This window comes from Morone saxatilis, unplaced genomic scaffold (assembly GCF_004916995.1).
Source record: "Morone saxatilis isolate NCDOM2014 unplaced genomic scaffold, NCSU_SB_2.0 Contig10, whole genome shotgun sequence".
In the NCBI taxonomy this organism is placed as follows: Eukaryota; Metazoa; Chordata; class Actinopteri; family Moronidae; genus Morone; species Morone saxatilis.
Window position 1 is genome coordinate 7,701,077 of NW_023339652.1, and position 27,975 is coordinate 7,729,051.

Below are 27,975 nucleotides of genomic sequence, written 5' to 3' on the forward strand. Positions count from 1 at the left end.
TTTTTTTGGGGGGGGGGGGTGGTGAACGCACAGCACACACACACACAGGGCATGCGTGGGGGCTTAGGTGTTAGGGGGTCGGTGGAGGTGTAAAATCACCATGACTACTGCACTCTCCCCTCCCTCCACCCCCACAGGTACTGGGAACAGTGTAGATTAGACGCTGGGAACACCAGTGTGTGACTGGGGTCAGGAGGAGGACAGTGGTGGGGATATGGGGATAAGAAATTTGGTGCGACGCTAACAGAAGGGGCCCGGTGGTTCCAAAGGGGACACTGAGGGCCCCCGTGTCTCCCTTCCAAACCACTGTGTGGCGCTATGGGGACATCGGACACGAGGAGATTTAGGGGGGGGTAACCAGAACATAGACGGAGGTCATACGAAGAAGAGGGAGAGGTGGAAGAAGAGGAGGAGAGGAGGTGAGCAGACTGACAACCACAGACGTCCACAGGCAACACTCATCAGAATGCAAACCTCCATTATGTCACATTTATATTAAACTTTTTATTTCCTGTTGACCTTCTCTCAGAGTTGTTTTGATGCTACTTCTGTTTCCTTTATTGTATATCTCTAAGAAACCTGTTTCCAAGTCACCTTACACTACGCTTCTCTGAAAAGCATACGCCAGAAGAAAAATATAGGGGAGCCTCATACAAAATAATGGAATGAGCACAATCTGAGTATGCAACCACAGCACATGTCAGGCACGCACTTAACACATTTGTCATATGTTTGTTACCTTAAACAAGGTTAGGTTTAATTATTGGTGAATATAACTAAATGTATCCAAACTTATGACTTTTGCTTTTTGGTTTTACCCTCATCATGTTTTTTTTACCTTACATCTTAGTTTTAAATGAACTTTTAATCTACTTTAAGTGTCAATCAGAATAGTGTTTCTCACCAAACCTCTTCAAAATGGCGTCTGTGGCCATAAGGTCAACAGTAATTCACCTGCAGTATAATAGACCTCAAATGTGAAGTATCTGGGGCAAAAAAGGGCTTGCAGCTGAGTTCATTCTCTTACAGGAGCCGATGTAACTCTTGTGTGAAAGAACTCCATTAACATTTGCTCCTATTCAATCTGCTCCTTGACGACTTAGCACATATACTTAAGAGTACATTATCAATGAGCTCTGAAGCACTTTAGATAAAGAGTGAAGGATTTCTTTGACTTCCTGGTGCCTTTCAAAAGTTACCTTCAGTAAGAAGAATAAGTTGTTATAAAATGTCCTTCAATGTAAAATGTTGACTGTTACATTGGGTAAGGACAGATTGGGTTGTTTGTTTGCTGAAATTCAGCACTACACGATCCCTTCTGAATTAGGACATTATTAAAATACCCATATATACACTTAATACTCGCACTTTGTCTGAATTCACTCCCTATTTACCATATAGTGTATTTATCTGAGTATCCAAATAACACATATAGTGCACTAGAATGTATGGGGATTGATTTCCAACACAGCTCTCGTAAATTAATACACCTGGCTAATAAAAAAGATTTAGCACATAACAAAACTTTCATAATTTTTTACATTTCTGTTCTATAAAGTGTTAATTACAGAGATTCTGAGACGCTGGTGAGTGGATTTTTAAACTATAGACAGGGCTGGGATACCGTTTTTCCCTCTAGCTCCATACTTGACGGACTGATGAGTGGTGAGTTTATTGATGTTCACGTCTAACTCTCGGCAAGAAGGCGAATAATCCTATTTCCCCAAACTACTCCGTCTCTGAATGTGAATCAGGTGGTATATTTGTAGGAGACATACCAATGAAAATCAAGTTTGTTTCATATGCATCAAATAAAGGAACGATCATTGACAATTTTTTTTATTGATTTAGGGGTTTTAAATCACTTTTAAACTTTTGAAAATGATCAGAATAAAATAGTCAATGATTGAAACAGCCTCTGTTTGCCTTTCCTTTATGTGATGATGGCTTTCTTTGTCTTTGGTTTTGGCATTTGCAAAAACAAAAGCCCCACCACACTTCTGTTCAAACATATGCTCCACCATGTCACTGCCACTGCTGACTTCACAGTCCATTACCGCGACTGTCTTCAAGGGCGTCGTTTCAAAAAAAGTGAACGAGACACGTAAATTACACCCTTGACTATCTTTAGCCGCTCTGAAACTTCAGCACAGACTTGTGTATTGTTACTGCTCTGAGGGAGACAGTTCAAATCTCAACACCTTCCTTATCAAATTCTGATTGTAAGTCGTGAGATTCTGCCGTCCCCATGCCTCTAGTATAAGCAAGATTCTCTGGGTGACCCTCCTGGTTTCCAAGATAAATGTGTTTCGACAGCTAACGGCTCCCCACCAGCCGCTGACATTTACCGCAGGCTGCACGGTAGAGGGCAAGACGGCTGGTGAAGGTAGCTCAGACAACCATGAAGACTGACCTGATCATAGCTCCCTATTATCAGAACCCAAAGGCTATTAAGCGCGAGAGAGAGAGCTTGTATGCATAAAATGAGCAGATACTCCATTGCATAATAAAAAAAAGCCATTTCATTTTTATGTCTTTAAATGTCTCTTGAGCAGAAATGAGTGCATGTTTGCTCCGCTGTAATTGTTGTCGTTCTACAGGCATTTACAGCTTTGAAAATGAGCTCTGAAGCCTTTCAGTTTGATGTATATGTAATTACTTCTGCTCTAACCAGCACCTGAGTAAAGATTTACAGCCTAACACAGTGTACCAGTGAGCTGTGAGGAATTAAACAGCCACTGAATGTCAAATTGACCCTGCGTATTTGGCTTTTCGCTCCAGCCCTCAACTCCACTGCCACGGAACAGACTAGGAAAGGTCATCTGATGCCTCTAGGATGGCAATTGCAAAGCCCCATGGGTACTGTAGTTCAGCTTGCTCTCTTGCTTGCACGAAATGTTCGCACGAGAAGTTTCCCCCGGAGGTCTCGGAAGAGGTGAGGAGGTGACGACTCCAGGTCAAATGAGCGTTAAATTTATCCGCCTGCATGTTACTGTGTTAATTAAGGTCTCTGTGCTGAATTTGGGTACACACACACACACACACACACACACACACACACACACAGTACGCACATGTCCCCAGTTACTTTTAGCAACAGCTGCTTTCTCTTTTTTCCTTTAAAGGCCTTACAGGAGTCACAATTTCTGCCTTGTGACACTAATTACAACCTACTCCTTTTTAGGCTTACAAGCCACTGAGTCTGATGCACTTTCTGTTCTGACTGCTATGACTTTATTAATTTCCCCAAACCACCGTCTTTAATTTTTGCACGCCAAAGGATTCCTTTTATCTAATATTTAGTTTGGATGGGTTACCTCACATGCTCGCAGCACTTTACCCAGCAGCACTCGTTCTCTCATCCACTCTTCACCCACTCCTGCTTGACGCCTCTAGCCCTAAAGATATGACTAGTCCTACATACTCATCCAACAATAGTTTGACAATGACACACTGCACTGACTTACCTTTTTATTTGGGAGATGGCCCTATGCTAAGCACTTACCTCTACTGCATTGTGTCCACTTCTTTCATCTATCTCCTGGTTTCCTGGACAGAGGGATGGGAAAAGGGACAAAAGTGGCAGCAAAACATTCATTTTATCTTCTACTACAGGTTTAGTTTTTTTTATTATAAGTAATTTAAGATTTGTTAAAGTGCATTGGATATGATATGATATTAGAGTTGCAAAGTGGGGAGGGGATGCTGGTTCCAGAAATTTATTTTTTTCCATTCTGTATTCTTATTTATTTTTTTCCTTTTCAACAATATCCTCCATATGGCTTAATATAGAAACAGAGGACTCTCTCGGATAATGAAACAATCATATAGGCTTGCTGGTATGTTAGGACCCCCAATTTCTGAGGAACATGTTTTAGCATGGCGGACGGCTCTAAATACTACAATACCCATTAACCTCAGCTGCCACTGCCATGGGAAATCCAGTCAGAGGTGCATATCAAAACAATAGAGAACCAAAGCTGACCCAGAATTAAGTGAATGGATTTCATTAACAGTTTTTTCAACACTGTAATCTTTAGTTTCCGCTAGCCTTCAACTTCTGGAACCAGCTTAGATCCTTCCATTTCGCAACTCTATGCAGATTCAGTCAAAATAATTTATAATTATACTTAAGTATAAGTATATTTAACATACTATTTCTAGTTTAAAAGGGGAAGCCATTTTTTTATAGGATGAATAGATGGTTAGATATGCATTTATTGCCTTTCGGAAACCAACATTAGCACGTCTGTCCAACTAACTTCCTACCTACAGTAGAGCGCTAAGATAGCTTTAGTTCAATACATACAGATCATTACTATTATTTTGTCGGGTTACAGGCGTTTAGAGATATCATAATTTAGTTTATTAGTGGCTGTTCTGCTCTTTATTAGTTACACTCCAGCAAACCTAGTCAAACTCCCTACCCGAAATAGCTTTATGCAACTATGCCAATCTTATCAGTTAGTCCTCATCAAGGCCTTCTCTTGTAAAATTGAAAATCCCAACAATAAAGCATAAATCTAACCTCTGTTGCTTATCCAAGTAGGTTTCTACAGTAAGCTAATGCTAAGCATCCAAACAGATCCAACCTCCTTTTTTAAAGTATACAATTTCTTCTGTTTTTCAATTTATAAAAACAGCAGTAGTTCAACTTTATTTTAACATCGGGTAAATTAATGCAATTGAGGGCAAGGTCTCTGCAGTGGGTTTTAAAATTAAAAAGCGACAGTGCACACACACTCACACACACACCTGATGGGGAGCCCTGTTTGCCACGCAGCTCTAGCTGTGTGCCGTTGTTTTTTACCGAGTGAGTCTTGGCTCCCTGCTGCTTTTCCAGCTCCCCTGCAGAGAACAGAAGACAAAAATCATCATCATCATAATCACCATGACAGAGAGCAAAATAGGTAGACACAGGTAGAGGTAGGTAGCTTATTTCTACTTTATTTTATTATACACACACAAACACACACACACACACATATACGCATCCTCTTATTGCCTTCCCCTCCCACTCTCTTCTCTAACCTCAAAACACGACTCTTCATCTCACTAATTAAACTTCACACTTGATGGTAATTGCATGTCATTTCCAATCAGGATGACTAAATGTTGTTTTGTCTCTAGCACTGCACTGCATCCTAATTCTGATGCTGAACCGCAAAACTGCCAGGTGAGACCTCAAGGGTGCAGAACACTATGTCCTCCGATTCATTTTGGTGCAAGTGTGACAGAAATCTGACAAAATAAACAGAAAATGTCCTGCTTTGTAGTTTATCTCCTGGAAAAGGGGTCAGATTAAGCTATAAATAGACAGCAGTGACACTTACTTTTACCAGTTCCTAAAAAAATCCCATGAATTAATTTAGAAGTTTCCTGGAAATAACTATGTATTTTGGGAATAATTCAAGGGAAAATAGAGATAGTGTTTAACTGTTACATTTCTAATTAATTGGATAGTGTAACCTACAGTAAAGAGACTTTTAGTCAGTGTGTAGCATCTGAACATGCCAAAATATGAACGTTGTCCTATAATTAGCAGTTTTTACATTTATGTACTATTTTGCACTTAAAATGAGAAATGAACCAAACTTACTGTTAGGTCTACAGACTACAGTACAGGCATACTGACTGTAGAGAGGAAATACTGAACACTAACTGTGAAACGAGTGTTTTAGAGTTTAGAGTTAGAGTAGGACTAAATTAAAATGATCAATATAAATATGAATTTCCTTCATTAAAACTTGCACCTCCAGATAAACAAACAGAGGTTTCTCCTTCCTATCTCAAAGAGGGAAAGCCCAAACATAAGTGAGCCAGCCACAGGCATATATTTACTAATGTGCCAACAATATAAAGCACTTTGAGGAGAAAAGAAGATGTGGTGTTTGTCTGTGCAAGTGCCAACAATCATTCTTGCTCCAAGTTATGTTCCTATATTATATCTTGAGAGAAAGTGCATGCTGTATTTGTCATTGTATGTTTTCTTATTTGTGTGAGTGCGTTGGCTTATGTGAGTTTTTGTATGCAGTAGCTGTCTCTAGCTCCATTTTAGAGTGAGAAATAACTTCCTTCTGTCAACCTCTGCCTGTCTCCATATGTTGTTGCCTGCTCTCCCCGGGCTGCTGGCCCTCCCTCTCTGTGAAGGGTAAGGCAGTTGCGTCAAATCCCAGCAGGGAGGCTCTCTTTGATGCCCACTGGCAGGAGCCAGGCACGGGATACTCGGGTTTTTCCATGTGTGTCTAAGTATGTGCATGTCTTATTGTCTGGAGAATTTCATATGCACACACACCCAAACAACTCTGATGCCTGGCTGCTTTCAGAAAAACTGGCCTCTTTTCACCTCCAATTTACTGCCCTCCTGCAGTCTGTTTGAGCTGCAGTGCACCAAAGGAAACAAAATGCAAAAGTTGTTCTGCACAAATGGGGACGCTGACTACAAGTTAGCAAATAATAAAAACGAAGGATGCTTTCTGACTCATCTGTACTATCGGAGGACCTATTGATTCACACATTGAGTATCTAAAAATCCACTGTAGTCTCTCACTTCCCAAAATGTGAGATTATTGATTTAGTCTACAATGTAATTCTTTTGTTCTTGGGTGCATTGCCACAGGAGGAATACACACAAACATGATGGACAACATAAATATACTGTACATGCATGCAGCCCCAATAGAGAATAAGTTTGACATCATGATGTAATGAATTGCCCAGCCACAGAATCAGCTTGATAATTATAATTATGTCTGCTTTTTTAAGTGAGACTACGGTGTATGGAAGGTCCTAGAGGACATTGACAAGTATGGGCACAGAAATGTGTGCAATAAGCAATGCTGTGAACAACCTCCCTGGCTATGTTGTCAAGGGAGAAATCTAATAAGGACAGATACTCACACTCGATGCGTATCTGCTCCATCTCCGACACCTCTGCGATTGATTCCTTCAGATCTTCTATGAACTTGAGCAGCTCCTCAGCACTTTGGGCACAGAAGTTAAGTACCTGCTTCTTGTCTGAGCCAAAAGGTGAGAGGATGGTGATGCCATGAGGGTAGTCTGGGGAGCACAATTAGTTGTTGAGACAAAGAGTAATTGGATAAATCGCAAGAAGTGCAGGCGAAAGATTTGTGAGTGTGAGGTGTGAAAATGGCTCAAAATGTAGATTTCTAAACTCAATTTGTGGAGTCTTTTTGGAAACGAATGGAAACAATAAACTTAGCGAGGTATTTCAAATATGCTAGAAAATTCTTCATGCAGTGTGGACTGGAGGGGTTGGTATAATTACATTTTAAAAAGTGCAAAAACATGATTAATGTGAGACTGCTATCTGTTTTTAAACATTTTCTATGTGACCAACCGAGTCCAAGATGATGAATTTCTGCCATCATGAATATAGACAAATAGACAAAAAGTAGCATAACTGATAGCAATAAAAGTTTAATATTAAACCTATTTCAGTACTGTTCCCTGTTTCCTACCAGCCAAAAGCATTGTTTGTTATATCGGGGTGTACGTTTTTCATGCCTGCTGACTGCAGTGAAAACATTCTGACTTACATTCATTTTCAAACAGGTGAAACTGCATGCCGAGTAGGCCCATGGCTTTGCAGAAAGTGTAGGCTGCAGAACTCTTCTTCTTTGGACAAAGCTTCAAGATCTGCAGACAACGGGAAAACGATTAAAAAAAACAGACTTATAGTAACAATTTTGAATGACATGAGAACCCATTAAATTAGTTTGTTCAGTGTTCTGGGCACTTCTGAAATCTTTTTGACTGTCACTGAGATTTCCATATCACAGAGCACCTCAAAGATGGCTTAGAAAGAACAAACAGTTTGATAGTTTAAAGTACATTTAAAGAGCAGATAGAGTCAATAGTCATATACACTACAACCTTCAAAGTGTTTCAGATTTTGCGCTAGTGCTCTAATTTGTATGAAAAACAACACCTTGGCAAGCGTATATCAGGATGTATTAGAGATGGTATGCTTTTTTCATTGAATGACCTTCCAGATAGAGAAAGATGAGGCGAATCTGTTTTTGCTACTGTGGGGCATAATTTACCAGGCGAGCCGTATTAAACCAATACATCACATTGGCACTTTAAATACTTCTTGACATGTTCAGGCTTCTAGAACAGGGGGCCAAATTTCAAAAGAGAAGTCCCCATCACTTTAATTTCGTACAAAAAAAATTTAAAAGACAATTTCTGCCCTGCTTTTAAAGCTGTCAGGGGAAAACGTCTCGCTGGAATATATCGCACAGCTAACCTTTAGTGCCAAATGAACAGAATTCCACTGTGATGTCGGGGGATAACTCCTTTTGCCTCTTTCTTCAAAATCTGCCTTTTAACCTCCTTTTCCTGCAGCTACCAATTACTTTTTTGCTTTAGCAGAAAGAGGAGGGGGGAAATGGCCATGCTGCCTTTTTCTTTTTCTGTGTTCTGTTGGAATGAGATCAACATTTGACATAATTATGAGAGTAGTTAAACACTTTGGATAGATATGTGGCTCCTAATGAGCACATCAATTATGGCAAACATTAAACCTTTGATAATACTCTAATCTACACGACTTTGAACCAAATGCACAACTTATCTGTGCTGTGGCGCCAGTGAAACACAACTTTATTACTGGCCCTTAAAGCTGCTCTACAGGGAACCAATCTTTGCTTATGAGTGCACTGCTACACTGCTTTTGCTACTATCTATTATTAAAAGAAATGGCCGGAGAGTCCTGAGTTATGAAACAACATAAAAGAAGAGAGGGAGCTCCTTACAGGCGAAGTAGGTGATGGTGCATTGCAGCTGTCACAAAAAAATAAGCAGCTTTAAATCTTCGACTGTGTGCAGCAGAAACAAGCATTTTAGGGCTAGTTTAAAAGAAACTGTACACATGTAAACAACATGACAAATTATTCTATTTTTTTTGTTTTCTTACCACAATGAGATCATTGAAAAGGAAGACTTCTCTCTGGTGTGCTGCCTGTTTTTGGGCCTTGTTGACGTCTGTCACCTCAAAAAGTCGACTACAGCACACCAGCCTTCTGTGAGGGACAGAAAGAACCTGCAGAGAAAGACAGAAACAGACATCCAGGTAAAAAGGAGAGCTTCAATCACTCAGATTAGGGGATTTAGAGGCTTTAAAACCATTCAAAATGAAGAGACAGATGAGATGAAGAGAAACTGAGACTGAATACAAATGACTTTTGGCTGGAGTTCCACACATTATTCATTGGGGTTAAAAGCTAAGACTGGAGTATAAAGGAAAAACCCATTAAATACAGTATACTGAGATAAATTAGTGACACGAAGACTGACCTAAGACATTAATTAGAGCAACAGATAAGACTGTGTGTTGTGTCAAGGTTATCTGAATATTTTACTGTGTTCCTGTGAGGAGAACATGGGCATAACTGCAGGTGTAGGTTTTAGGATTCTTGTCTGATCTGAAAAGCAAATGCCTGTAGTGTGTCCATTACAGTTCTTCTTACTGTATCATGTAATAACAACAATGCAAACTCATATTTGCAGACAGTTTTGTTTCTTTGATGGAGCGGTAGATTAACTGTGCCAAATGAACACTTCCTATTCATAGATTAATGTAAATTTATTGACAGATTCTTAACTGTAACAGATGGGGTGTACCAGCTCTCCTGCTGAAAGGAGCTGCCTGCTGTTGCCAAAAATAAGAGTGAAACAAAACAGTAAAGTTGCAGACAGGACAGCTAAACAATGAGCTGAAAGTATAAAACTCCATAAAGCTGAGGGGAACTGTAGATTCAGGTGATTGTGGTTTAGTTATTAGCTCTGATATTGGACCAAATTGAATTAGCAAAGGTGATAACGCTACACTTGGAGGTCTAATGTAAAGTTTTTACAAAAGGCTGTGGTTGTGTCCCTTGGGGCTTGCCTTCTCCTCTTGGACTTAAGTGCTTTTCCCCGTTTAAGCAGATTACACTACAGCAATGGCTCATGCCTTCGGAGACTGATCTAATCATGTTCTCGCCCCTTCACACTCATGTCTTTCTGACTTGTCTCATCCAGCTTTTTCTGTGTTGGATCACGGCAATCCAAACAGCAGCCAAGTGACTATCAGTTGATGTGGAGTTGATCCCCTCTTCATGATAAAACACAAATATTCACGGCCGCTGTTCGGTTTTCTCTCTGTTCATTTCCAATTTTTATTCCCCCTGCTCCCTGTGGACTATTTGCAATGCAGTGAGTCCACACAGAGCTTCTGTCTCTTGCTCTCTCATCTCTCATCACTGCAGGGTATACACTCCCACCCAGCTGGCCACAGCCAGAATGCTTTCTCATTACACTAATGTCAGAAATATGTAAAGACATCATTAGCTTGAAATGCCTCTTGCTTGTTCGGAAAAAATAAATAAATAAATAATGAAATGCAGTCCTTTTATGATGGGATTGTTAAGAAGCAGTGTGACAGGAGAGAGTTTAGTCATAGATTTAACAAATTAACTATGCCTAAAGAAAAATTATTCTACAAATATTATCCATATCAAATATTTAAGCAAAACTTAACAGTGTTTGAGGAGGAATACAGTTGGATGTAAAGCTACTCCATTACATTGGAGAAGAGTTGTTGTATGGCTTTCATTAAGTCATCAAATATTTACACCAAGCTAACTCTATAATGGAGAACCCAATTATGTTAAATACATTCTCATATGTGATACTTCCTCTTAGCATAATAGATAAGAAGTTTTTAAAACCCCGATACAGGGACACTGACACCTGCTGTGATAGTATTAATAAGGAAGAAACTTTATCTAAGCCATTGTTTTTATGGCAGATGGCTCCCATAGGACAGGAATAGTCACTTCCTGTCACAACAATCCATCATTATTTTGGCTATGACAACACTCCTTCTGTCATCTTATGGCTACTCATCCATCACTGAGAGACACTTAAAGGCAAAAGCCAAAATTTAAAAAAAATAGAAGCAATCCTTTCAATGTCAGAGTTCCAATGACATTCTGAAGTTAACAGAATATGACAGAGATTGAAATTTTAAACTAATTAAAAAGTGCATTTATAGTGAAATTCATTCAATGGGTGGTTCATATCGTGGATGGACAAGAGGCAGCATGAGACTGATCAACAAGACTAAGAGTCTACAGGTACTAGGGTGTAAGAAAGTAGTGTATCACATTATTTAGTTTTTTTGAAATAATTTGTATATGTGGATGCGGCATGTTTTTAAATTTCAGAGAGTTTTACAGAGTTTCAGAGTGTATATGGAGGAAAAAACAAACGTATCTATATTTAGAGAATAAAGGATTGAAAGGCCTTGGTGCACTGATAAGATTCAAACTGAATTCCCTGCACTGTTTAAACATTTTAAAAAGCCTTTCAGTGTTATGAGTGGGCACACGCAGTACATTCCCACATGAATCAGTGTAATCAGTCTATTATCCAACTAAATACATCTGCCTCTGTCTCTCAAACTTGGACAGTCTAAAACACATAAAACTTTCCACAGAAATATTCTCACTGAATGAAAAGAATAGCAACAAGTCTCTGAGCATATGAAGTTAATTCTTAACTAAAGAAATTCTAGTGTCAGGTTCAACTACTTACATTCTGGTACTCGTGTGCACCGACTAAGCCTTTTAACCTTAAACATTTTTTTAAAAAGAGTCTAACCATTGCAGTGGTTAATGACGTAAATAGCTGGAGTAATGACCTGAGGGTAATGATCTTGCTGCTGAAGAGACATTTAATGGCTAATAAATGTACTCTGCTAACGCTACTAAGGCTAGGTGATAGCGATAAGGCCTTGAATAATGAGTGAGTGACTTGGCATGGAGCTGGAATGAAGGGCGTGTGTGTATTCATATTTGTGTTTTTGTATGATTAATCCTGCCCCCTCTACTATTCTAGCAAGCCAAGAACACTATAAGACTGCTCTGTTAAGAGCTGCAACAATTAACTGGATAATTGACAAGTGAATTGAGATCAAAATAATCATGCAATTGGGCTGAATAGAATATACATTTAAAGGCATAACCTTTAACCTGAGATGGACTATTATTTGATATTTTATAGACCATAAGATTAATGGATTAATCTTAAAAATGATAATTAAAACAGCTGTTTGTTGCAGCCCTAGCTGTGTTTCCAACTTGTTGGTCAAAAACAGGTTCAAGTTAAGCCAAGGTTAAGGTTTGCTATGTCAAAAATGTCAGTGAAGGTCCTCGCTAGAGCAAACGTGTGTCTGTGTGTCCTCACCGTTTTCATGCCTACGATGGACTGCTCAACCTTGGAGACATACGTGACGTGGTCTTCGTTGGAGCGCAACTCCCTCTGTTGTATTCTTTCGTAGATTCCCACCACCATGTCTCTGGGGATGTCTGCTCCGTCATCCACACCTAAGATGAGAATAGGCTAATTACACACAAGTAAACACACATCACAGGGTGGCTGCTTTTAATTTTTAGCAGGCGTTCCACGTCCATCAGAAGAAATATGGAGTGACTGTTGTTCTAAGAGGCATAGGGGAGAGACGGTGTGTCTTCTGTGGCTTGAATACAGCAGGGTGTGTGTCATTGCCAAAAGAAGAAACACACACATAAGAGTGTATTAAAAAAAATCGCAAAAATATTACACACTTGGCTGTAATAACGCATTGGTTTTGCCTTGTTATATGACATTCAAGGAGTTGGGTGAAGAAAAAAAAATCAATATTCAGAGCAAATGAGGGCTCTTTCTCTCAATCTCCTTGTCTGTCCTTCTTTAACTTTCTGTCTTTTATTGTCTCCATTAAATAATGACAGAAGGCAGCCTGATGGGAGGTTAATTGGCAAGTAAAAGGTTAACACCCTCGCCTCACTCATAGAAGATTTTCTGTCTGGAACACAGTGCAGTTCAAGGCCGTGGCATTTCGACGCAGGTAGAGCTGCATGTCATTAGGCTGAAAGGTTGCCCTCAAGATGCTCCCCATTATATCAGCACAGCTGTACCGCGCTGTGTGGTACATTAAGTTTTCAATGGGGCAGGATGTGTTTGGGGAAAATGAAGCTGCCACAAGTGATGCCGTTGACAGTGAGGCACCCTGGGACACTGCTGAGACATCGCTGCACATTATGGAGTCAGAGGGAGAGGAGGAGATGTCCAGGGGCAAATGTGTGTAAATTGTCAGATTAATAAATTACATCTTTTTGCTAAATGTCTAATTTTTTTAATCTTCTGCCAGTTCTGCCACTTTCCTTGCACTCCTCATGACTTCACTGATTTTATTTTAGCCATGCTAGCAGCATGACTCTTTGCATGGCAATGATGGTTGGTCCAGACTGAAATATCTATATATAAAGGACTAACATTACATTTTGTACAGACATTCGTGGTCCCCAGAAGTAGAAGTAGTGCCACCAGCAGTTTGACCTTTTTGGTTTTTAGTCAAATGTATAAGGCACCTATCAGATGGATCGCTATGCCATTTGATACAGACCATGGTTCTCAGAGGATGAATCCTAATGCCTCTGGTGGCCTTCTGATATTTAATCGAACAACACCAGCAGGATATCATTTCCATATGCTATAAACTATCTCAGCATCTTTTAAAGGGACAGACATTCATGGGCTCCAGATGATGAACCCCAAAAAATGGTGAACCCCTGATTCTTCCTCTAGCACTACCTGCTAGGTTCAGGTGAAATTTCTCGATTGGATGGATTACCATTCATGCTTTGTTTACAATTAATCATAACTTTACTGCCACTTTTTCACGTAGCGTAGTGAATGCTAAGCTAAGATGGTCAACACGTTAAACATTATACCATGTTAATATCAGGATGTTAGCAAGCTGACGTTAGCATTTAGCTCAAAGCATTGCAGGGCCCGAGTACACTCCACAGAGCTGCTAGCACGGCTGTAGACTACCCATGTTCCCCCTGTGGCCAGGCCTCTTCCTTCCCTGTCTCCTCCTGTTTTCATCATCCCAAGTGTAAATTTGGCTTGTCACAAGGCCTATTGATGAACCAGCAGCATACCATAACGAACTTGAAAGGTGTTGTGAAGTCGCTGTGCAAATCAGAGGCCACCCTCCCTAAAAACAAAGCATCCAGTAACTGAGACACAACAATTTTCATTTTTTTAATGAGCTGACATACTGGATTAATTTATGGTGGAAGCTGGTTTATATTATGTTGGCCCATTGTGAAATAGCTTTGACACTGACAGTCTGTTTTAATTGAGATAATGAATGTTCTATGGTTCTTCATTACTATTGGTTTCTGGCGCATAATTGCATTTCACCTCAGCCAATTATTTGAGTGAGCTATTCTTCTGTCACTGTGTATGAGAGACATGAGTGAGTAGAAAAGGGGAGAGAAAGAAACCGGGAGAATATAAACAAGGAAAGACAGATGAATAAACAGACAAAATAATATTCCGACTGAGACAAAACAAGATAAGAGAATGGATAGAGAGACAGAGAAAACATAGTAAACTGAGCTGAAGACAAATAGAGAGGCCAAGACAGAGTGACATATTTTAATTTGCATAAGATGCCGAAATTGATTTTCCAACTTAATTTAATTGTGGGGAACAGTCTGGATGAATCTATTAAAGTTGTTCTGCATCGACCTGAGTGTTCCCTGATTGATTGCACAGAGGGAGAACATAACTACGACGCTACCGTCTATCCCGCAATCCCGCTCGGCGAATGAGCATCTGTCTGCATATGGGAGACAAGAATTACAGGTGCTTTCTGTCGGTGTCACTATGAGTTGTGAATAAAGCATGGCGGACAGGGATAGAAATGCAGCCTTATTTTTATCAGCTAAATTTATGCAGGGCGGTTTGATTTGATACTGATCCAAACACTGTTGGACACTGACTCACTTTCCCTGATTTATATGTGTGGGGTCGGCTGCTATGTTCAAAGCCCCCAACAGGAGATATTTAGGAAAGGTTTCTGAGTAATATTGATTTCTTATATATATCTTTTGGCTACATTGTAGTTAAATCCAATCATTTCTCTTCTCTTCTGGAACAGCACCTCTGTACAGTTAGTCATATATTGTATATTGGCCATTGGTGAGCATTTTTTAGCATCTTGTGCCATAGAGTAAATTCAAATTGAAAGCCATACACTATAACTATGGGGTGTTTCAATTTTCTTCTTGTCTGCGGTAATTTATTCCAGTTTTTGGTGGTATTCAGTTGGCATAAACAAATATCCCAGCACTGAGGGCATAAGATACCATATTTGTTAACCATATTTTTCACTGTGCTACTGCAACGGCTCTATGAACAGCATTGGCAACGTCTCTGTGCAATGCAGTCTGTCTTTTTCTCCACCACTTCGGTCCAGACTGAAATATCCCAACTATTAGATGAATTGCCAGGACAAAGGACCAACAAGCCTACTGACTCTGGTAAAACCCCAGACTTCTTCTCTAGCGCAGAGCGTTTTTTAATGACTTATCCTGACAACCACTGGATGGACAGCCATGAAATTTGGAAATCTTCACTGGAATAAATGTAATAACTTTAGCCATCCTCTGACTTTTCATCTAGTGCCATCATCAGGTAAAACTTTTAATTTGTGCAGTACTTTATGGCCAAATTTCTACAAAACTAACCCACATTACTCGAGCCGATTATGTCGAATAATCACTTTAAAGCCCTAAAGGTTCCCGTACCTCAAGAAGCAACCATGATGCAGTGTTACTTACCTCTTAGATTGCGAATGAAGTCCTCCAACAACATCTTGCGGTCTGGCTTGATGTTGGGACTGTACATGTCGGTGTTGAGCAGAATGATGGCGAAGGCCAGGATGAAGATGGTGTCTGGGTTGTGAAACTGCTGCACCACGTCGGGGTTACACATGCAGTAGCGCTGACTGTTGGCGTGAAGAGACAAAGAAGAGGGTTAGATTCAGAGAAAAAAAAAATGGGGAAACGAGAACAAAATTATGTAACGAGTGATGAGGCAAAAGAATAAGGGTGGAGGGTATAAAAGGTGGAAAAGAGAGGGATGAATGTTAGTAGTAATAGATGTGGGTCATGACAGATGACACAAACACAGAGGGATGACAGAGAGGGAGGGAGTGGAAGATAGGATCTGCAAGGCCAGTTAGGGTTAGAGAAAGAGAGATGAATTAGAAAAACACAAGGGACAGGTATAGGAAGGAATAACAGTTGGGAAAAAAGGCACAGATAATATGTTAACCTCCGTTCAAAGCAAACACACTGCTCATGCTCATGAATGCCTTGGCGCAGGCTGAGCATGAGTGTCGCAACGAAATAAGAGTTATGGCTTTAATTCAGCTCATGGCCTCATCTGAAGCTGTTAGCTGCCCCTCAGCAACAATGAACCTCACAGTGACCACTGTGTCGAATCTGTGTCCCTCTGTATAAACACATTTGTCTCACTGGATTGGACGTTCACATGGAAAAAAAGTGTTGGTTTGTGACTTTATCTTGGGTGAGTCCGCTGAGCCCTTAGCCATAGTTAAACATTTTCCAACATTTATGTGCCTGGTTGTTGGATTTATGCAGTTTGTTATTGTGCCGGAGAGAAGAAATATGAAGTTTGAAATGTGAAATCCCTTACGAGGCACTTTTTCTGCAAAAGAACGCGACATAGGCCAGGCTCGGTTTGATGTAGTTCCCAAAAAACACCCCTAAATATAAGAGGTGGAGAATGGAAATGCCTGCGCACCGTGTGGTTATGGAAGCCATGAATCTAAAAGATTTGTAGACAACCCAGTTTGGGGTGATTGCATATGTGCGTTTTAAGAAAGAAGTGCCTAGAGGAGGCAAATAAATTGTTTCTCTGTGAGGTGCATGGATACTTCCTGGTTGTGGGATGAATAATACAATAGTACAACATTTACAGTGAATGAGTAATCAGAGACAGCAATATACAGAGTGAAAGGAGAATGAGAAGGTGTGTGTGCGACCCTGTGGGCTCAGTGTTGGAGTGTATACTGTAATCGTTACTTTAATCTGTCATCATTTCCACACTGGGCCTGTAGCACCGTTTTGCAGACTCACTGAGCCACATGATTGGAAACTAATGTCTCTGTGGGACTGAGTAAAGACACACATATTGGTATGCATACAGTAGAATCATACCTTGTCTCACACACACACACAGACTTTTAATGTGCTTTCCAATACTGCTTAAGCTTTTCAAGGAATGAAAAGAAAAGAAGAAACTAACTCTACAAGCAGTAGAAAAAATTATTTCCAGACTTATTTTTGCTACTCAGGCAACATTCTAGCTACTCTACCTTCTTGGTGGAGGTTACTGGGGCTATATGTTTGTGAGGAAAACTACAGACACAACTCAGGGTTGAAAAAAGTTCCCCAATTGCTATGCATTTTCATGTAAAAATAAAATGATTTTGCTGTTTTTAGTTAGATAATTCTCAGAAAGTTCATCCTGAATCAAAGATAATGCAACAGAAGATAGTGCTCATTGTAGTAGAAATAAAACCCTTCGTTAAATGCCCTTTGGAAATGGTAATTTAAATTCTTTGTTTTTTTATATAGCAGAAGAGTTATCAAAGGTAGTAGGAGGTTTTCTATCAAGGAAATTATGGGTGAATATTGGGTCACAGTAGTTATGTGGCTGCTTTTTTGGTACACTACCATTAGGGAAAACATGATAACATACGTAATTATAACTTAAACTAACTAAATAATATTTATTATTATTATTATTATTTATATACTTGTGTAGTATACTTGAGGACTTTGTTTGGTGAAGAACTCCTGCACCCCCAATTGTGTGTGTACTTCCAGCAGCAGCGCTTTCATGTGTGTGTCTCATCACGCGGTATTTATTTTAGCATGATAATAACAGGGCTGCACAGATGCTTATTCACATCTTCGTGTCTGAAAACCGTGACTCGACAGCAACCAGTAATTATGCCTTTGTCTGTAAATCCTAATATACTGTAGCACCATGCAGCGAAAAACCTCCATGTATGCTGCTTTCTGTCTACGTGTGCGCTTACTCTGCACAGAAAGACATAGAAAAAAACGAGAGGGTAAAATGGCACATGAAGCTGCTCGCTGAAATGGATTTGGCAGTCTTCAAATTTGGCATTTGTTGCTGTCTTCCAAACCAATTTTGCCTTTGTTACAGATTGCTAAACACGGCGTAATCCAACAGTCATTATGTACTCAGCGAAGATGGGTTTTGGTGCAAGATTACACAAGTTGCACGATCTTTATCTATAATAACCGTAATAGAAAACACAGCAATTGTATGTGACTGCGGGGTGAGTAAATATGGATGTCTGGATACTACACTGTAATGCAAACATGAAAATATAAAGCTGCAGCATTGGGAGCTGGCTCATATTTGCTCATTCATTAGCACACTGACGCAGCAGATACTGAGGCTGCTGGCTGCTTTTCACTTTTCCCCTCGCTCTTTTTCACTGCTGCTTCAAATCCCCTTCACTTACTTTGGAGATTTCTCTCTTTCTGTGTGTGTGTGTGTGTGTGTGTGTGTGTGTGTGTGTGTGTTTGGAGGCATATCAAAGCCCAGGAGCCGGGGAGGCAGGCACAGAGAGGCAGTGGCGGTTACGCAACGCTGGATATTTATAAACCTTCCTCCCTTGCTCCTTTTCTCCCCTTCCTTCCTTCCTTCCTTCCTTCCTTTCTTCCCAGTCCGTGTCTCCTCATCCCCTCGTCCTCCCCCTCTCTCTTGCTCCCGATAACACGCAGAGCCAGCCTGATGTCCAAACATTACCAGCGCCAACCTCTCTGCCCACTGACTATGACAATGCCGCCGTTTTTCTCCTCATTGGGCACCTCGACAACTGTGACAGGTGGTTGTTACTCCAGAGGGGCTACGGCAAACAGTTAGCATTAACACACAGAGCCACAGCTGCACTGTAAATTGTCTCTCTGTCACAAATTGTGGCCAGAAATTACATCCTGCCTGGCTATTTAGATGAGGGCTGCATTGTCAACATCGTATTGTAGCTGAGCAGGGAGGACAAAATAAAGTGTGCATGTGTGTTTGGTGAGATGAGGCAGTGCGACTTGACTGCTGAGCTCATGTTTGTGTTACCAAGATTCATGCATATTTATGTTTAAGGTTGATTTCTCCATTACTTCTTACATATAGTTTAGTTTGTTCACACAAGCTGTTGGTTTTTTTAATTACGTTTAGTCGTATTAGCTTGTTTTCATGTTCCCTCTTTGCGTATTTGTGCAGCACAGTTGTGTGCTACTCATTAAAAAAAGCACAAAACCTGAGCTTACATCTCACAAACAAATTACAAATTCCCATCTTTACCTCTCAGCACGTCATCAAAACTTAATGTATGCTTTTTTCATGATCAAAAAGCCTCTGAATTGCATCTTAAAGCATTGCAAAACACGTTTGGCCCAGAGGTAATTTTTTGAGTGACAGTATTTAATTTCACTTACATGCACTCAAATATCAACACACCCAGTGTTTCATTATAGTAGAAAAGAAATGACACCAGCAGGACAAATGAGGGGTATTTTGCATAACCTACAGGATGATAAATATTTATATGCAACTCCTCCAAAGCAACTATTCTCTCTGCACAATGTGTCTGAATATTAATATATTTGTCATACATGGTCAGTCTCTGGTTCTCGCATGATCTATTCACTAGTGGTCGCCTTTCAAGCTAATTTTTCTTGCACGGTAGAAATGCAGTTTACAAAAACACTACTCAAACTCAGTCATTTTTTAAACAGTGGGTCCTTGGTTTAAGAGGTAGACAAAAGCAAGTTTTTTTTTGTCAGCTGAAATTACAAATGTCACTAGCAGATTTTATTAGCTCCAGCTAGCTAACTAACTGACATTTGCTTTATGAGTTGGTTAAAAATATTTCCAGCTGACTCTTTTAAAACCAGAACCCTGTAAAGGGGTTTTTAAATATGCACTTGTTGGGTATGTGACATTATGCTAAAAGACTATGGCTAACACTACACGTCCTCAGATAATTATCCTACAGTATCCTTCAGTTTTAATGTTACACGATAAAATGCTTTTAAGATGAGACTAACTGACGTATTTGGCAAATGTAATGCTGACTAGGGGGAGTTTGGTTGGGGTTTCTGGAGTGTACTCTGAATCAAATAGCAGAACAGAGCCACCAGCATCATCTTCCACAGAGCAGAGAAATATGCTGTATCTCACTTCGAGTACTTTCATACTTACGCTTACTATTTTGCGTACATAAGCGCGTTGACACTGTCAAGTACCCGGATGGTGCGCTGATAGCAGTCAAAAAGTTGAGTGTGGAAAGCTGGACGCTTCGCACCCTTAGTGGCCACCATTTTCACTACGTAGGGGAAGGGGAGGGACCACCGGAACATACTGGTACATTTTCCAATGGCGTACAGGTTATAAAAAGTAGAAGCAGGTTCATTTTTGATTAATATCGTGAAGAAATCCAGTAAAAAATAAGCCAGTATTGGCGATAATGCTCCGTCCGTTTGTAAATCACCGTAGAAGAAGGTGACACGGTAGAATGTTGCAATCAATAATCATTCTCAATTTGACAATACGCTGCCGAAATTAGCACACTATGCAAGTAAGTACGTAGTGTGCATGCATACATTCATTCAATTTGAGAAACAGCAATGGTAAAGATGTGCTAGACAGGTTATGCTAAAAAAAAAACTATTAATGTCACCCCACAAAATATTTAAGTATGTGTCTCTTTATAAGTAAAGTAGGGTTGCTAACTGTATAGTAAGCTAGTTTCCTGGACATACTAACATTTGCAGCCTTCATTAAACTGGACAAATACTGTTTAATCCATTCCCTATACTTTCCCCATGCATTGAAAAAAAGACCATCCTAATGCATGAAAATTGCTCTTGCTACAGCCCCGTAATGTACACCGCTTCCAAAGCAGATGTAAGTTGATGTAAACAGTAGGACAATCTAGGGCAGTTTATTAAATGAATACAAGAAAACAAAACCCAAATTTAGGTTTTGAAATTTTGTACAAATGTTAACTAATGCACTCCCTTTTTTTTACAGTGAGAATAATACAAGATAAACCCAGGCTCTCACAGCAGCTGCTTTTTATAATTACCTGAAGGCCTCAATAAGACGTTCCACCTTCTGGGCTTCTCCCTGGACGCGAATGTGGGCCTGAAACTTCCTCAGTGCTTCGTCCAGCTCCATACCTGAGAAGTCCATCTCATCCACTACACAACTGTTAAGCAAAGTGGGGGAGGTATGACACATGGAAAGGAAGACATGGGGGAAAAAGAAAATATATTACATTTCTAGCCAAATTTCTAACAATATATCAACATGATGGTAGTAGCTGCCTCTTCTCTGATGGCATGGGTGGATTTGTGAATGGACAACTAAGATAAAAGAAGGGTACTCGTGTGCTTCCCGGTCACTCTGCAGGTATTAGCCACGCACGGACACCAGGGATAAGGACTGGGCCAGGCTATTTTCTCCGCGCCACAGCCGCCAAGAGACACACACAGACACGCTCACGTACTCACATACAGTCCCTCCGAGCAGAAAATCCTCCTATTACCTGACAACCCCAGCTTAATGACTTTAATTAAAAAGGCAAAATATCCTGTCCAATGAGTTCAGGCGGTATAAGTACAACGTGGGCGAGTCGAAGGTGAAATGAGGTTCTGAAGTAAAAGGTGACTTTGGAAACAAGTTGGAAGGTTTTAAAGTTTTACTCGCTTTGATGTGACATGTTCTGTCAAGGTACAAAGTGAAATGATAATCAAAGTATGAAATTAAAGTCATTTTTTTTAACAATCGGATCTGTTTTCATGTGGTTTACTCCCAACCAATGCGCTCCAGCTCGAGATAACCTTTACTTTTGATGCCCTATTGATAGTTATGACGCACGTTCAAACGAAAGATGATGTTGTTGAGCTCAAAATCCTTAAAAACATACAAGTTAGTAGTGGTGTCAAGACACCCCATTCTGCTTCAGATCTTTTCTGTTTGTTGTACTCTAAGAAAACACTGGGGTTCTTGCACGTACATACACACACACACACACACACACACTACATGAAGATGGATTACTGTGAACAAAGCAAGTTAATGAGGTGAGTACTTGACTGTGACACATGCTGCTCTGGCAGAAAAGAGTCAGATAGCTGAGTCTACAGTACTGCCTGACGCTGTGGTACTACAACACGAGATCACGGCAAAACCTGCCTAACCATAAGAAAATCACAAAGTGTATACAAACACATATACTGCTACTACTTCTATGGCCGCCACTAGTTCCACTACTACTACAGTCACTATTCCAGCTACTACCACTGCTGTGACTTTTACTGCAACAACTAGCCATGCGTATTACTCTGGTCACTACTACTACTACTACTTTACTGCTACACATTCATTTTTTTTTACTACCTACTCACAGTATATTATAACTACTATTACAAGCACTGCAAAGCCCTTTGCTTTACTAGCTTTTAACTAGCATTTGTCCAGTGTCTACTATTATTAGTACTATTTTAGTCAGTATTACAACTAGTACTAACTCTACTACTTGTGCTGTGCTACTATTACACATACACACATATATAGTAGTATAACACTATTCCGACTTGATTGATTTAGTACAGTAGCTACTTCTGTGGTTGTCAGTGCTACTGTCACGTTTCCTGTAAAGTGATTGTTTCTACTATGTATTTTACTTTGAACGTCACAGTCATCACTATTACTGCTATTAGTATGATAGTGGATGCTGCTATTTCTAATGTACAAATACAGACATCCATCGATTATCTTTACCCACTCATACTGTGGGGTTTTGGGTGACCAACATCCATTAATACAGCTAATGCGGTTAATAATCATCCCATGACTGGCAGGAGAGTTCCCCTGTGTATTATTTCCTACCAGTGATTACATTTAAAGACCATTTTCATACAGTGCTTATGAAGGTAAAGCTTACAGTGACTCTGACTCGATCCCCCTCTTGATCAGCCCTCTTGACTGGCAAGCCACTCTTATCGCCCTCTTCATGACTCACTTTCTCGCTCCACCACCGTCTCTCCCTCCTTTCCCCGGCTGTCACTCCTTGTTTATGTAACGTCAGACGAGATGCTCTCTAGCCTGAGTACATCAGCCTTCTCCTCCCCCTCCCATCTCCTTCCCATACACAGTCAAAAGCAGTAACGCACACGCACGGGCGAACACACATGCATATACACTTTGTTGATCAGTATACAGTACCTGGCAGGGAAACAGACACATCTGTCTGCACAGCAAGCCTAAAATGTATGTTCACACACACACACACAGACACACACACACACACACACACAATGCAAATAAAAAAAAACAGCAGGCCAGATGGAACCATATTTTGAGCAGCCAATGGGTAGATGACAGGATGAAAACAGATCTTATTTTTCCTGCTTAACAAGTACACTACATTATCAGTAAATGAGTCCTCGGGGTGCCACATTTCTTGGAACCTAAATCTATAACCACAATTTGGCTTAATTGACTTGAGACGTTTTAACTATGGTTGTTTATGCTTACAGAAATGTGAAGAGAATGAAGAGAATTAGCTTTATATGGAGAGGATGTAGATTCAGGACATGTACAAATAGACATGCATAGATTCAAACCCTCCCAATACACACACAGAAGTCACATGATTTCACACACACACACACACACACACACACAAATTCAAGCTCAGTAAATCACCATGAGTGATTTTCACATTAGACTGCAATCCCTCACTCACTCTCCTGTGGCTACACTTTATCGAAAGTGCTCTCACACACACTTTGCACTCTCATATCATGTTCTTCTTCAACATCACTTCCACTCAGAGTGCGACTGTATGACTGCTCTGTGGGAGAATATACATCTATATGACCCAGTGTCACCTGCGCTGACTATATCTGCACTGTGAATTGGAGTTTGAAGTCTTAAAAGCATAATCCTGTTAATACAGTGCGTTTGAAACCATGCTAGCATCCATTAGAAAATAGAAAAAATATGGATATTAAATGAGGAGCGACCTGGGGGGGGCACTTGGCAGAGTGCTGTGTCGTGACCTTGCAAAGACTAAAAGTATGTTCTTGGACAAAAGGGAAGATCTGCAGTACCTCCTCCACTTAATATGCACATTTAGAGGAAAGTGGTGAATGAGAGAAATGTAATAGAATAGAAAATACAATTACTGAGATAAAATAAGGGAGATATTGAAAGATAGAAAAGAGAAAGGAACAAAAAGACCTCTGCAGTTTTGAAGGAAATAATGCCAATTAGGTTAAGGACCTGGAATTAAAGGGTGATGTGAGTCATGTGTGCACGTCTACAGTGTCTTCACATAAGAAGGAGGCATCTGTCCTATATACTCATTCAGGACATTGATGTTCTTTTATTTTTATTCTGTTGAAAAAAACTGATCCATGCTTTTGAGTTATTTCCAGAAAATGTGTCTTTAATTTTAAGTTTGAGAAAATAACTAATTAGGGTTAAATCTCAAAAATACTGTTTACCTCTTAATGTTTACATTATCAGCTGAATTACTCTGTTTCTATTCTGATATAATCTGAATAATGCCAACAGCAATTGTATTTTTTATATTAGTGCGATTAAAGAATCCGAAAAGCAAAACAGGGCAGCAAAAGTTTTTATTTTATTTTTGTCTTATCAGTTTGTAATCCAACTTCTCTAATTTATCTTCCAAGTCAAGTTGAAGTCGGATAAGGGCTTATTTGTTGGATCATGACACTTCAGTTTCAGCTAGTTTGTTTACTCTGATGAAAACTATAATGAAATATCAGCATCTGCAAAAACAACCGCTTTGATATAAGTGGATTTTGAAGTTATACTTTAGGCTTCACATTTAGATTAGATTAAGGGAATCGTCTAACCCCAGGATAGAGTTGAAAAATGTATAAACCACTATATTGTGACTACTAAAGCTATGGACTTTCCTTGTGCTAAATCCCCTATCACATCCAGTCCTGTAGTTGACCCTGACCCCTGATCTCCCAGAACATGTAGGGATTACCAAGGAGAATCACCCTATGAGGAGTAAATGATCCTAAAACGGTTTCAGGAAGTAATGTGTTTCTACTCACTCTAGGACATCTCTGTTGAAGGGCTTCTTGCTGTTGCCGAGGAACTCTCCTATCATCTGTCGGCTCAGGCCCTTCCTCTGTAGCAGGAAGTGGGCCACGCCAATGGGTGTGTCTGGGATGAAGCCTCGAGAGATCAGGAACTGAAGGCCTTTGTCAGGATTTCTGAGACAAACAAAAGAGAAGAAAGGAAGAGATTTAGTTAGTTAGTGAAAGGAAATCTTGTCAGTTTTCTGAAACTGCAGAGATTCTATTCCATGTGCTAAATATTGGTGGTAGCTGTCTGACTGTGACAGATGTGAGCTCTTTAACATACTGTACTTAACTGCACTTAGCATCATTAATAAGTCCAATTGTTCTGGTTTACAGTATCAAGGGGCAGGTGTAAATGTGGCACACATGCAGACCACAAACTAGAGCTACTTGTTTAAAAAGAATAAAAACAAAAGATTGCGCTGCAGTACGGAGGTTCTTGGTCTGAAAATCTGAGTTGGGTTCTTACTGTGCACACCCACTGTGCACGACAGAATCTCATTTGTATTCATTCCCGTACTGACTTCCAACATTCATTAACAACTACTAAACAGCTCAACGCTCTAAATTCAGAGGATACTGCCAGAATCATAATGTCTGATCTGGGATGCAGCTTTATATCCCTGCATGCACAGACTGTGAGGAATTCCTCAGGAGACTTTGTTAAAGTGGGACAGGTGTTGGATTAGTTAAGTTTGTGACTTGTGGATTTTTCACAAATTTACGCCAGGTCTCTCCCAAGTTGATTTTAACAGCGTGCCAAAATTAAAAATTAGTATAAACCAACTGCTACCTGTCAGATTGTGTGTGATATGGTTTTAAAAAACAGTTAAAAGTTAGCTAAAGTAGGCAGTCTGAAGTCAAAGTGAGGCAATGTTAACTTTGATGGAAGAAGAAATAACACAATTACAACTCTTACAAACAAAGTTTAATTCATAAGCAATAAAACACACTGTTGGGGTTTTGCTGATTCAGCCTTACTTCTTTTGGTACGATGTGTACCTTGTGATTCCTAATGCTAGCAAATGGATATTCTGGCATTCAGCAATGGCCACATTAGCTGTTGCTCAACAAAAGGCTCGCTTTAAAGCAGGATTAGGTCACTTTTAAAGGAAGAAATATTACATACTATCTCTTACAAACCAGAAGTTAACATCATGAGCAATAAAAACACCCCAATTAAATGTATACTCGGGAATGTTGCTGTCAGAGCTACTTGTTCGGGTATGACCAATAAGGGCTGGGGACTGCCAATTGTTTTCCATGGCCCATTATTTGGAACAACAGGCCTTTGGAGCAATGGACGATGTATTTCTCTGCTTAAAATCTAACCCTCCAGTGACTGATTGACTTCAGGCCTGGTGCCACAATGTTGATGCAGCGGAAAATTCGATATGGAGTCTGCACGCGGTATTTTATTTTGAAAATTGACTTTATGCCGTTTCACTACTGGCACAGTTCCATAGCAGTTTAACTGACATTGTTACATCCACCATTTTGTCATATCTGTGACCAAGCAAATATTGCCAAGCATTTGTATCTACTCCTCAAATGCAATTGATGGAGTATAATCCGTAACTACTCTTTTTAATACAGTTATTTTGTTGATTGATGAGGCTAAATGTTAATTACTTTTGGGCCAGCTTAACTGTCTAATTGTCTGATTTGTAATCACTATCCTCGTTCAGTACTGTTTCCACAGTTTCACAATTGCTCCAGTATTTAGCTGCATACACATAGTGAGGGTAGAATTGGCCATTAATTCAGCAAGCTAAAATATGCATGGCAGGGTTCTTTAGATACAGACATAAGGTGACTTGAGATGTTTATGTATGAGTAGTCTAAGTGAACATCTATTTGTCTGGATAATGAGGTGTACTTCCATGCTCATGCAGAAAACTGTCTAAACATCTCATTGATTTTCATGAATTATTGTTTTTGAAAATCATCTCCTTTCCTGTGATCCTATCAGACGTCATGCAGATAGTTTTCAGCTGCATGGCAGAAGTTACTTATGCATGAACAAGGGAGTAATATCGTAACTATTTATAACCCTATTAGACACAGAGGATAGTTGCTCTAGGGAGGCTACCACATTATTGCCACAGCTCTTCCTCTCCGGTCTCTATACAGTGTTTAAACCACAGCCTTTACATAACGGAGCAGTGTGTGTGCACCACAGCTAATGGGTTTAGTAAGGCGAGGGCGGGACAGAGGGGAGGGGAGAGGGAAGGATAAAGGGCAGGATATAAGGAGGAGACTGGAAGAAGACCAGACAGAGCAGATGTGCGAGAATGGGGAATGCGAGGACAGAGAGGGAGGACGATGAGCGCAGGCTTGAGTGCCTGAAAGCATCTGCTGTGCCTCGGCACACTCTCAGCTTCTGTAGCTCACCCTCTCAGCTGAAGGTGATGTCTCGCCAAATGAATTTTGGCAGATATCACTCATTTGATGTTTGTCCAACAACAGATGGATCACACATGGTGATTATTATTCGTAATCAGAGTGGATGGAGGGATGAAGATAGGGTAGGAAAGGGAGCAAATGACGCAGGAGATGCACGATGGATGGATTCAGACGAGTGGTGCAGAGCGGGAAGTGTCCTCTTTAGAGAATGACAAGCATGGGTTGTTTTTGTTGTTTTTCAAATGCTTAAAGCAACCCTGTTTACACTTTTCATGATGATTTCATTTTTCTCAGTACTGTAATGTTATAACACAATGGCTTTAACACAGGAGGCTGCTGGGTTGCATCCCATCTCCGATATACCTCCTACTGCAATCGTGTCTCCTAGAAATGACTTATATACTACTGAGTTGTTTTTCCAGTTACGTTTTGATGGGGATTGTTA

General features: G+C 40.1%; 1 protein-coding gene across 1 annotated transcript in view; it reads right to left on the minus strand.

The window, feature by feature from the left end:
- The window catches only part of LOC118338431 (IQ motif and SEC7 domain-containing protein 3-like), a 101,116-nt gene that overhangs the window by 1,417 nt on the left and 71,724 nt on the right, over window positions 1-27,975 (minus strand). Inside the window, 9 exon segments of the mRNA XM_035675732.1 lie at window positions 3,506-3,549; window positions 4,756-4,848; window positions 6,901-7,059; window positions 7,560-7,659; window positions 8,942-9,067; window positions 12,256-12,395; window positions 15,705-15,871; window positions 21,077-21,199; window positions 25,095-25,256. Of these exon segments, the coding sequence (XP_035531625.1) occupies window positions 3,506-3,549; window positions 4,756-4,848; window positions 6,901-7,059; window positions 7,560-7,659; window positions 8,942-9,067; window positions 12,256-12,395; window positions 15,705-15,871; window positions 21,077-21,199; window positions 25,095-25,256 (1,114 nt within the window).